The following is a 12,945-nucleotide window of genomic DNA, read 5'->3' on the forward strand; positions in this document are numbered from 1 at the left end:
AGATTTAATGTAAAATGCACTACAGAGGGCATCTTAGAGATGCCCCCTGAAACCTAAACCTACAATCCACGTCTTGTCTGAGAGGCTGCCTAGGCTGCCACCCAGCAATCATGTTGCTGGACCCCTGGGTGGAGAGCTCCTGCTCTCCTGGGCCTGCAACAATGCACATCCTGGGATGAGGTGCCAAGCCTCCTCCCCCAGGATGGGCAGGGGAAGCTTGAAAGGCATTCCGCCTTTGGGAGCTTCTCCAGACCACTTGCTGTACTCAGCAACTGGCCCCCACCAATTGTGACCCTCACTCTGGCGGGAAGACTGGCGGGAAATCCTACGTCAGAAAGGGTGGTGTGCCAGCCTGTGCCAACCCCACCCCTCAGGTGGGAGAGGCGAGGTGAAGCACGACCCCGGGCCCTGGCCATCTTGAAGATGGGGAGCCCTGCCCAATCAGAGCTAGGCTCCTGCCCCCTCCCACAAAAGAGGTGCAGCCTAGGGGGTGTACCTACCCCAGGACAGGGACCCATTGGTCCCTGCCCTTGCCCTACCTGTAACGCCTCTAAATTCAGTATTTAGAGGCACCCTGAACCTTTTTCCACAGATCCAGATTACGAAACAAGAAAGAAGATCAAGGAACACGGAGACCTGCCGTGCAGCTGCTAAAAAGAGGAAGACACCCACTGATTTGGCCCCAGCCCTACCGGCCTGTCGACCCTCTAACCTGCTCCTGTTAAACCCCAGCATCTCCAGTGGTCAGCAATCTCGAAAACCCCGGAGGACCTGACTGCCATGTGATTCTAACTACCTGGGTCTCCCACGAGCAGTGGTACTGCTCAAAGCAAGTAACAAGCCCTGGCATCAGTCTGGAATCCCGAACCCTGCACACTCTGCACCCGCCAAGCCTGGCCTGTGCCGGAATGAATCAAGACCCAGAGGATGTCCCCCCCGGTGATTCTGACCTGGAATCCAGTGCCCAAGGGCCTTTCTCGACGACCTAGACAATGCCTACAAAGGACCCCTCTGACCGCGACCAGCAGGGGGTAAGATTTCCCGACCTCAAAAGACACCCCGTGGTACAAAAGGGGGTGGTGATGGATGGAGCATCTGAACCAATCAAACACTCACACCCAGTCAACAGATCTGGGTTTAATCCATCACCGTTCTTTAGCCCACTCTGCCACCCCAGTTCAGACATGGCTATATGCAAATCAGTCTGACCCTGTGCCTCATGGGAACAGTCCAGCCCGAACTGCCAAGCCATGCATTCCCTGGACCGGAAACAAGCTACCGAGGACCAGTTTCTGGCATTTCAGCCGTCTTCAGCCCGGCTTGCTTGAATCCAGTGGCAAAGTGAGCAAGGGACTCACGTCTGAGCATACCCTGCCAACTTATGGCGAACAAAGTGGTACAAAAGGGGTTGGTGATGGACGGAGCATCTGAACCAATCAAACACTCACACCCAGTCAACAGATCTGGGTTTTAATCCATCACGTTCTTTAGCCCACTCTGCCACCCCAGTTCAGACATGGCCATATGCAAATCAGTCTGACCCTGTGCCTCATGGGAACAGTCCAGCCCGAACTGTCAAGCCATGCCTTCCCTGGACCGGAAACAAGCTTCCGAGGACCGGTTTCTGGCATTTCAGACGTCTTCAGCCCGGCTTGCTTGAATCCAGTGGCAAAGTGAGCAAGGGACTCACGTCTGAGCATACCCTGCCAACTTATGGTGAACAAAGTGGTACAAAAGGGGTTGGTGATGGACGGAGCATCTGAACCAATCAAACACTCGCACCCAGTCAACAGATCTGGGTTTAATCCATCACCGTTCTTTAGCCCGCTCTGCCACCCCAGTTCAGACATGACCATATGCAAATCAGTCTGACCCTGTGCCTCATGGGAACAGTCCAGCCCGAACTGCCAAGCCATGCCTTCCCTGGACCGGAAAAAAGCTTCGGAGGACCGGTTTCTGGCATTTCAGCCGTCTTCAGCCCGGGGTGCTTGAATCCAGTGGCAAAGTGAGCAAGGGACTCGCGTCTGAGCATACCCTGCCAACTTATGGCGAACAAAGTGGTACCACCCCCTTCAGGCTGGACTGTTCCCATGAGGCACAGGGTCAGACTGATTTGCATATGGCCATGTCTGAACTGGGGTGGCAGAGTGGGCTAAAGCACGATGATGGATAAAACTCAGATCTGTTGACTGGGTGCGAGTGTTTGATCGGTCCAGATGCTCCGTCCATCACCACCCCCTTTTGTACCACTTTGTTTGTTTGTTTGCTGATTTGAGTGTGTACAACAAATGCTTTACACTGTCCTCTGGTACTGCCTTACTGCTCGACCAAGCTACCACTTTAGAGAGTAAGGTCAGACCTGACTTTAACCTCTGTTATACCTCTGGGGATTGTGGACTCTATACACACTGTACCTTACTGTGGTCCAGTATATATAGAGCCACTTTCTCACACACTGCAGACATGCCAAGCACGAATTGTAGATGAACCACGCAGTGATATCAAGCACACATATAGGAACTGCAGCACCTGTCACAGGAACTTCAGACGTACCAGACAGCAAGGCACAGAAACTGCTTTCAAACTGAATAGAAGATCCAGCTCTCTGCACTGGAATTACACGCGCTCTGCACACTAACAGTAGACATGCAGCACATAAGCAGCAGATATGCAGCACAGATGCTGCAGTACAGCAGGCAAATAGCCAGGGCTTTAAGTGGGATGAAAAAAGTGTGTGTGTGTGTGTGTGTGGGGGGGGGGGGGGGGTTGTCTCATAAGGGCGTGGCTTGAAAACACATTAGCTTAAAATCTGTGGCCGGGTCTCACTGGTGCTGAGCATCGGCAGTTTTTAGGTCTCGCCTAGCTATCGCGTAAGCGATGCTTTGCGAGAATTTAGTAAGGGGCTTTTGAAAGTCCTCCCAAAGTTTGCAGGCGGATCGGGTACAGTGCATGTGCTCCGGGCACGCGCACCATTTGTCAGCCTGCGTGATCACTTTCGCTTTGATGTTCTCAGTGAGCCACGCGGCCACTGAGAACATCAAAGCGGCCGCGAAAGTGATACCATTTGCCATGGTCTTGGAGTCGAACGGCTTTTATAGCAGTTTCTTTATATCCCACTCACTTGTATCTTTACACACAGTAGTAGCCAGATGCCCAAATGTCATTAGAATACAGGCAGAACACTGGGTCATGTGAAGTTGCCTTTCACTTTTGGAAATTGTGTGTTTGCTGTGCATCACTGCAATAAAACGTTTCTCGTTACATAAAGCAACCACATTTCAGTTGTGTCCTTATGTAGTGTACAGATGGTAAACTTTATTTTTTATACATTTGCAGTGGTTGCATGCCTTCTTCCTCAGCTTGTTTTTCTTGCCTTTCGTCTCCTACCCGTCTTATCCCATTGTTGATTTCCGCACCTCCGTCCGTCTGTCTTTTAATCGAACCTGTCTGTACATCTCTGCTTTTTAGTGTGTGCCCTTTTCCCTCTATCAGTATTTTGTAAGCGAACTTGCTAACTGTACTGTCATGTGCTGTTTTTCATAGTGCCTCTTACGCACATATTTTAATGATCGGCGGTGCAGCTTCTCACGTGCACATTTATAAGCAGTACTTGTAACGTGCGCTCTCCTTTACTGTCACTTCCTCTTTCATTTCAGGCCCACAATCATGCTCTAATTTTAATTCATTCTTTCTCTGCGCTTTCACCTATCTCATTCCTCTTTTTAGGTCGAGCGACCTATCTCAATGCGCATGCGCATGCGCATTGAGCGGGAGCGGGAGCGAGATATATAGGGGCTTAAGGCGTTACCTAGACTGGCGATTGACTGGCGATTTGGTGCTGTGCCCGTGCGCTTTTAGGTCAATGCACAAGCGCATTGACCTAAAATGCGCGTGCACATGATCAAATCGCCAGTCCATCACCAGCAGCACTCCTCCCACACCTTTGAAGTGAAGCTTAGCTTAGCTTCACTTCAAAGGCCCCTGCTGCTTCACACCCTCATGCCGCTCTCCCCGCTCCGCCCCCTCCCGCCGTGTCGCATTTCTCCTCCCCCACTTTCACTTTGACGGCCGCAGGCCGTCTCTCGTGTTTCTCCTTGTTTCCTCATGCTGTTGTTGTCCCCCACCCCTCCTCCCTCTCTCTGTTGTTCCCCAACACTGCCCTGCTCTCGCTGTCCGTTGTCCTCTTCCCTCCTCCCTCCCGCGGCTGTTCGTTGTCCCACACCCTCCATCGCTCTTTTCACGTTTTGCTTGCCACCTTCTCAATCCCCGAACTGCATGTTTTGGAAAATATTCAGCTACTCAAATGACGCTCTGTAAGGGATAAAATATAAAATAAAGGTTCTTGAAAGTTTTCAGCACTGTGTATATTCTGTCCCATCTGGGTTTCTGCAATTTTCGTGCTTCTGTCGCATACGCTTAACATAAACCAATAGTGTTCTCGAAAAAAATGACGACTGGGCCACCTGGAGCCGCAAATCCTCCGACTCACTATTTTACGATGTTTTCCTCCTCAAGCTATCGATAGAATAAATAGGGCATTATAATGGGCCTCTTCGGTGAACTGCAATTACAGAGGGACTGGTGCAAATAGTGCCAGTCCTCACTCGGGCCACGTCGTATTTTCCTCCATATTTTCCTTTCCTTTCCTTTTTTGACAATTTCTTCACCGTTATGTATTTGGGTCATTAAGGTAAACTTCTGTGCAAATATTTGCTTTATGTACTGAGCAATTAAAACATTATAGACACATGTACACAAGTATTTGTGTTTTTTGTGTCTGTCTGTCTGTCAGGATCTCTTTTACCATTCTACCAGGGAACTGTTTTACTGCTAGCCTCATGATAACAGCTAATCTGACTTAAATGTACTCTCACAATGGAGTCTGAGAGACACATTTTGCACTCACTTAAGGAGATGAGACACATTAAACATTAGTGCTCGAGTTCAGATTCATATGTGGGGCACATTTCCCTCTGTCCAGCTGCACACGGCTGCCCCGAAGAGCTGTATAACTCGTCTAGTTTGAAAATACTATTTTTCTGCCCTTGGTCGATAAAGTCCGTCATTCGGTGAAACATGTCCACCTTGACAGTACCCACTGGCCAAAACAACGAGGTACTGACGTCCGTTTAATTACACATTGTCGTTGTTCATGGCAGCCATAAATGTGAGCTTTGGTGGTGACATGAGTGTTTTAATAGCAAATGTTACCCTTTTGTACAATAAGATTAGTCACTTCCCCCTACACCTTCCCCCCCCCCCCTTTCTTTCCCATCCGAGTCTGCTTCCAGATACTCAAGCCTGGGTCGAGGAACTCAAAAAATGCATTTTAATTTGCAATGTGTGTGCTGGTGTTAGGATATGCCCACTGACATTCCAGGCCTATGTTACCCAGTGTGCACGTTGGAGTGTAGGTGCACGTCTCAGCGCGCTTAGTATGGTTGCATACCGATATTTGCCCACTTGTGCTGCTGCATAGCAAAGATGTTTATGCTCATACATACATTGTAATCTGATCCCATCCTAGCCGTGCATTTTATTTAACTGAGCCCCCAGTCATAAGCTTTCTCGACATGAGAGTTGTAATTTCCCCAGATATATGCTGTACCCCACCTGCCTGATTCAACAGCTGTGTAAAAGCTTCATTCTTTAATGCTCCTTCCCGTTGATGCTCATGAATGAATTTGGTGTTGTCTCTTACCTTGTTTGTCTAACTTTCCGTTTCTCATTTCTTGACAATAATAGAACACATGTATTAACTTTCACAGTGAAACACCTGAGGCTTCCTTGTTTCTTTCTCTTTTCCACCATATGCCTGCTCCCCCTCCCCCGCCCCCCACGCCAGACTCCCCTTCCCTCCCACTGGCAGCCTGCGGCCACTGATCACAGTAAAGGCTTTGATCTATCTCACACCCCTCTCCCACTCCCTCCTCCCACTTGCTCCTACTGACCATGTAAAGGGGACGACACTACAACAATGGCTGCCTCGCCAGCAATGGCCATCTGTCGACCCCTTCTTACATCTTCCAGACATGGCTGAGGCAGCTTCTTCCTGCAGTTTGTTCTTACGTCCATGCACACCACAATTTCGCCTTGCTTTGTTGTATTTTTGCATTGTTAATGTTCACATTTGTTCGCAATTCACCATGTGCCTTTCGTTTCAGTCTCACTCTCTCCTGCCCCTTCCCTGTCTTGGCCTCTCCTTTCTTCCTGTTTTTGTCTCACTCTCTCCTACCCCTTCACTGTCTTGGCCTCTCCACTCTCCCTCTATTTCTGTCTCACTCTCTCCTGCCCCTTCACTGTCTTGGCCTCTCCACTCTTCCTCTATTTCTGTCTCACTCTCTCCTGCCTCCTGGTAGATTTATAACTATTCACTTTACAAAAAACAAAATTAATACTTTTATAATTTGAAAAAATATAAACCTAAAAAAAAGTTTTACATTTGCACCACCAAAAAGGTCAAACTCTTCTATTGCGAGACCTATTGCATTTTCAATGCTTGTTTACTCTCCTCTGCCCTCCATCTCTTTAGCATCTGCTTCGCCCCTGATGGCTCATGTTTGCCACCTGGTCGCTGCTTCCCTTCTGTCTCAATCCCTTGTTTCTCTTCCTCCACTTTGTTTCCCGGTGCCCCTGTCTTTTTCTATTCTCTTCTGGCTATGCTTCTTCCTGCCCCTCTTCTTTAGCTATGTCGTTCCTAGTTTTACTCCCCGGTTTTGCCTTACAACCTGCCCCTCTCTCCGTCTACCCCCTCTCTTCTCACGCCATCTCTCCCTCATTAGCTCTTCTCATTCTTTACTTCCCCTCTTCCGCTCCCTTCTTTAAGTCTTTCAATCGCTCCCCTTCTGACTAATTTTCGTGTTCATTCTTTCCCCTTCCGTCGACCTCTCGTTGTTTGTCTTTTTGGCGCACTTCTCCCTTACCCATACTTTTGAGATTTCTCACCTTTCCACATTTAACACATGCGTTGTTTCTGCCTTCCGATAGCCCTCTCCTGCCTTCACTTCTGGTTCATTCTGTGTACATATCCTTCCTTGTCCTATCAGGTATATCTATATATATCGGATATAATTCTGCCTATCCTTTTCACTCCCCTTACTTATGTCTATGTTTACGCTCCTTGCTTTATTCTCTCTCGCTCCTTCTGTGCATGTCCTCACATTAGCACCCCTTTAGCCTCTCTCCACTTTTCCCAATTCACCATCCTTCGCTTTTCCCAGTTCCCCTGTCTTCTACTCTTTCTAAATCCATTTCTGTTCCAGGCCCCACTGCGCCATTGCCTCTCTTTCGCTACCTCCATTCTCTGACAGACCCATCTCTCCTCACCACTATCTTCCCTTTGTCTTCTCCTCTGCCCTCCATCTCTTTAGCATCTGCATCGCCCCTGATGGCTCATGTTTGCCACCTGTCCGCTGCTTCCCTTCTGTCTCAATCCCTTGTTTCTCTTCCCCCACTTTGTTTCCCGGTGCCCCTGTCTTTTTCTTTTCTCTTCTGGCTATGCTTCTTCCTGCCCCTCTTCTTTAGCTATGTCGTTCCTAGTTCTACTCCCCGGTTTTGCCTTTCATCCTGCCCCTCTCTCCGTCTCCCCCCTCTAATGCTGCATTTCCCCCACCATGCTCTTACTACCACACACACAATGCTGCATCTCAGCCACCATGCGCTCACTAGCCCACACACAATGTTGCATCTCACCCACCATGCTCTCACTAGCACACACAATGCTGTGTCTCATACAAACTGCTGTCTATCACACGGTTGTCTGTCTCACACACACTGCTATTTCTTACACACACTAGCCTCTCTCACACAGCTTCAGGCCTCACTGCGCCCTCGCTTTAGGCATTACACTGCGCCCTCACACAGCTTTAGGCATTACACTGCGCCTTCACACAGCTTTAGGCATTACACTGCGCCCTCACACAGCTTTAGGCATTACACTGCGCCCTCACACAGCTTTAGGCATTACACTGCGCCCTCACACAGCTTTAGGCCTCACACTGCGCCCTCACACAGCTTTAGGCCTCACACTGCGCCCTCACAGAGCTTTAGGCCTCGCACAGCGCCCTCACAGAGCTTTAGGCCTCGCACAGCGCCCTCACAGAGCTTTAGGCCTCGCACAGCGCCCTCACAGAGCTTTAGGCCTCACACTGCGCCCTCACAGAGCTTTAGGCCTCACACTGCGCCCTCACAGAGCTTTAGGCCTCACACTGCGCCCTCACACAGCGCCCTCACACAGATTTAGGCCTCGCACTGCGCCCTCACACAGATTTAGGCCTCGCACTGCGCCCTCACACAGCTTTAACCCTCACACTGCGCCCTCACACAGCTTTAGGCCTCACACTGCGCACTCACACAGCTTTAGGCCTCACACTGCGCCCTCACACAACTTTAGGCCTCACACTGCGCCCTCACACTACTTTCGGCCTCACACTACTTTAGGCCTCACACTGTGCCCTCACACTACTTTAGGCCTCACACTGCGCCCTCACACTACTGCTGTCTCACACGCTGCTGTACCCCTCTACACCTCTTCTACAACTCTAACCCTCTTCTAACTCTCTTCTACCCCTCTAATACCACACTAATCTTCTACCCCTCTTCTACTTCTATACTCTTATACCGCCCTCTACTACTCTACTAACCATCTACTACACCCTTCTACCCCTCTACCCCTCTTCTACCTGCCCCTCTACAGCTTTTCTACGCCAAATTAACCCTTTTCTACACCTAGACTCCTCCTCTACCACCTTTTTACCCTGCTACCCCTCTACAGTCCACTATACCCCTCTTCTAACACTTTTCTACACATATACTACCCCTCACCACATCTTCTACCACTATAACTCTTCTACACCTCTATCCCTCTTCTATCATTCTACTATTCTACCTCTCTTCTACAGCTCAAATCGTCTACCACCATTCCACACCTCTACCACCCCCTAACACTCTATGGCACCTCTACTACCCCTCTACCCCTCTTCTACCCCTCCACTTAATCTCTCCGTACCTAACAAAACCAAATATTTGCTATGCAATAGGTCGCGCATTTACACACATTTAATCAATTGGTATTATCAATACCAATGCCTTTTATTTATGTTTTAAAAACAAAATAAATAATAAAATAAATTTCATTTGAAATGCCAATAGCTCAAACTTAGTAATTGCGAGTCCTATTGCATTGCAAATGCTTGTTGAAAGGGGGCCTCGAAACGGGTCTCTTATCAGGCTCTGATTTGGGCCCTGACGCATGCTGTCCATTTTTTTCCGGACTGCTGGTGCCTGCTATATTCTATACAAGCCATAATTGCTGCTTATCTATCTTATACAACGAACAGCCATTGACAAAGCCAATAGTCCTGACTTGTTGTTGGTATGATGTTACTTGTTGTATCATATATCTGGATGCAATGACAGAAACAGCAAAATACATGTTGGGCAGCACACTGTGCTAAGCACAGATTTGTAGCTTACAAGTTTTTAAGCCACACCCTTAATTAGATTGGCCACGCCCCTTTGAGCGCCTCCCCACGTTTTTTTCATCCCACTTAAAGCCCTGTTCACACCTACAAGCCAGGACTATTGGCTTTGTCAGTGGTTGTTACTTGCATATGATAAATAAGCACCAACTATGGCTTTGTTGTATATAATATTGAAAATGCTTCAGTTCTGACATGAGACTGTGAAAGAACTTAGTTGAATCTCTTTGAAGTTACCTCAAACGCAGTGAAGGGTGGCACTGCCACAGAGTAAAAACAAAAATGTTTTACCCCGATGGTGAGGGTAACAATGGAGAGCCTGACAGGGACCTGTCTTAGCACCTACTCTTTAGAAAATCCGCTGCTGAGCACCGGCAGGCCCCGGCCCACTTAAAGCTCTACATGTAGCACAGGAACTGCAGACTCACAGTACAGGAACCTCTGATACACTAGTTAATAGACCGTATGCAGACTTTGTAGAAATTTTGGACACGCTGTACAGGCAATGACGACAATGGGCGGTAGGCGTACCACACGGGCTGCAGGCACAACATGTAGGAACTGCACCAACATTTTCCCTGCACCCTGTCCTTCACGGATACTCCACCTTGAGCCTTTCTCACTCCTGCAGCCAAGCCCATTAGAAGCTTGAACAGGCCCAGGCAGGGTAAGAATCCACCTGAACATGGCAGCTAGGTGATGAGAGACAGTAGCAATGGCATTCCCTTCATCACTGTGGACCAGATCCAGCCTGTGGTACCCTGGAGGAACAGCGCCTGGTGTGGAGCCAGTGACGGGCCCCAGCATGTGCAGGAAGCTATATGTAACCCTAGGAAATAGCTGTACTTTCTGTATTAAAAGAGTGTATGTAACTTGAGAGATGGATCTGTTTGTCCCTGTGTTTCAACGTGGGTAGATCTACCACAGGGGTCTCCAACCTTTCCTGTAACCAGAGCTACTTATCTTCAACGAAAATCATCCTGCGCTTCTAATACTAGTGAAGTAAAAGTGAACACCCCATCCAAGTGTGTCCGCAGTAATCACATCAGTGCAGTAGGCAGTGTTTGCATCGAAAATGTCAATAAAGACTTTGACAATTTGAACTGAAATATTACATGGGTAAACCATAGCTGCAATCCCCTGCCACCAAGGTATAAATATGAGTAATAAATCTCTCCAACTCAAATACTCGCTTTAAACACATTTTAAAAATGCAACTATTTTTCTTCAGACATCAGCTTATGAGTTGTGAAAATACACATATTTGCGTCTTGAATACGTGCTTTTTAATTTTGGTATACATATAATTCAACAAAGCAAAAGCTTTGATAGTCATAGGCTGGGCTGCACACAAGAGCTTCTCACAGGTAGCTGGAGAGCTACTCGTTGGAGACAACTGATCTACCATCTGTAACTTGTAGGCCGGCATGTGCAGCCACATCCTGGTTGTCCATGCGCCAGCTGTGCGGTCTATCCTATTTTTTTCTCCTGAGGGACAGCTCTGCTCCTTTAAGATATGTGGAAACCGTGGGATAGCTCTGCTGTCTCTGTAAAGTTTTTGTAGTTTGTGGTTTTACTCCGCTGTCTGTAACCTCTTTGCAACGCAAGGGAAAGCTCTGCTTCTGGGTATGTAAGATCTGATAAAACGACTGGATATATATGTCTGTCCCCAGGGCCTGGATTATCTGTGTGCCTCCAGCTGTAGCTTGGCTGTCTGTGTGCCTCAAGGTGTAGCTCTGCTGCCGAGGCTGTATGCTCTTTTTAGGTCGAGCATTTGAGACCTCTTGTATATACTATAGTATATTTGTGGACTCTGGACATCAGCCCTAGGACTTGTCTGCTTCCTCTTAGGGACTTTTTTTTCTGTTCAACTGCCTTGATAGAAAATGACCAGCAGAGGTCAGTAAAATACCAGAATTGCTTTCTGCTGAGGGACTTTCTTTTTTTTTTTAAAGTTTTCTGACAACTGCCTCTATTTAACTTTCTTGATAGAAAACGCCAGCAGAGGTAAGCAAAATACCAGAATCACTTTAGAATTCTCTAGATTCCAGTCCATAGAAGTCGTCTTCCTGTAGACAATAATATTTTTTTCAAATCTTGTATTTTCAGTGATATGACCACTGAAGGCCCTGATTTTATATTAAAAACGGAGCTTTGGACTATACCGTTTCCAGCTGAAAGGCAATATTTCTCTCCATGTGTTCCCATACCTGTCGTGTCACATGCAGTTTGGGGCTTACTTTCCCTCCATGTTAAAGAATAGCTAATGTGCTGCATAGCTAAATACATACAAGGTCCCAAAGGCGAGACCAATTGCATTGCAAATTCTGGTTAACCAAGGAATGCATCTGCCGTATGAGAATATATAGTCTATGTGCCTTGAGGCCTAGCGCTGCTATCTGGGCTTGTGAGCACGCTGCAATTCAAGGGGTATATGTGGCTCTCTAATTCAGCATGATGTACGATGTTACGACGCGATCAAAATGATCGCAGTACATCACAACGCATCTTTTACAACGCAAGTTGTTACCACGACTTGCGCTGTAGGGTGCTGGATTTAGGAATAGTAAGATTTACTATTCCAACTCCAGCGTACGTACAGTAGAGAAGGTGCTGGAATACTAAATCTACTATTCCTTAGTCTAGAGAGCCCTCCAGCGCAAGTCGTGGTAACGACTTGCGTTGTAAAAGATGCGTCGTAATGGCACCGCCGTGTTTTGACCGCGGTGTAAAGGTTGTAGACCAGCCAGCATGAACTGTCATCCTGAGTGTTAGATTTACTGTCTGTACCTGTGATATCTGTGCACTTTTTGTGTTGCCCGTTTTATGATTATTCTCTCTCTCTCTCTCTCTCTCTCCAGGTCGCAGTCACGAAAGCCAGGGTGGATTTCTTGGGGGTGCAGCGGCGGCCCCCCTCTGCCTCCAGTGCGGAGTTGGAGGGGGGCACAGCGAGAGAGACTGAGGTGGGGCATCTCGAGGCGCCTAGCCCTCAGAGTGAGGCCGTGGCCAACGAGCTTCAGGAGCTCTCGCTACAGCCAGGCATGGACCTGACGGCCACCCCGGGGGCACCAGAGCCACCCCTGAGCGAGAGGAAAAACGGTAAGTGTCTGCGCCTCACACTCGCACATCCCAGAGCACGTCTGCGCCTCACACTCGCACATCCCAGAGCACGTCTGCGCCTCACACTCGCACATCCCTGAGCACGTCTGCGCCTCACACTCGCACATCCCTGAGCACGTCTGCGCCTCACACTCGCACATCCCAGAGCACGTCTGCGCCTCACACACGCACATCCCAGAGCACGTCTGCGCCTCACACTCGCACATCCCTGAGCACGTCTGCGCCTCACACTCGCACATCCCTGAGCACGTCTGCGCCTCACACTCGCACATCCCTGAGCACGTCTGCGCCTCACACTCGCACATCCCAGAGCACGTCTGCGCCTCACACTCGCACATCCCTGAGC

The 12,945-nt window shown here is 48.7% G+C and overlaps 1 protein-coding gene across 2 annotated transcripts in view; it reads left to right on the forward strand.

The window, feature by feature from the left end:
• MRTFA (myocardin related transcription factor A) overlaps positions 1 to 12,945 on the forward strand; it is a 287,728-nt gene that overhangs the window by 121,860 nt on the left and 152,923 nt on the right. For both annotated transcript variants that reach the window (XM_078640591.1, XM_078640585.1), the window contains exon 3: positions 12,341 to 12,578. In XM_078640591.1, the coding sequence (XP_078496717.1) occupies positions 12,521 to 12,578 (58 nt within the window). In that variant the 5' untranslated portion in view covers positions 12,341 to 12,520. The remainder of the gene's footprint in view (positions 1 to 12,340; positions 12,579 to 12,945) is intronic.

Source organism: Lissotriton helveticus, chromosome 1_1 (assembly GCF_964261635.1).
Source record: "Lissotriton helveticus chromosome 1_1, aLisHel1.1, whole genome shotgun sequence".
NCBI classification, from domain to species: Eukaryota; Metazoa; Chordata; class Amphibia; order Caudata; family Salamandridae; genus Lissotriton; species Lissotriton helveticus.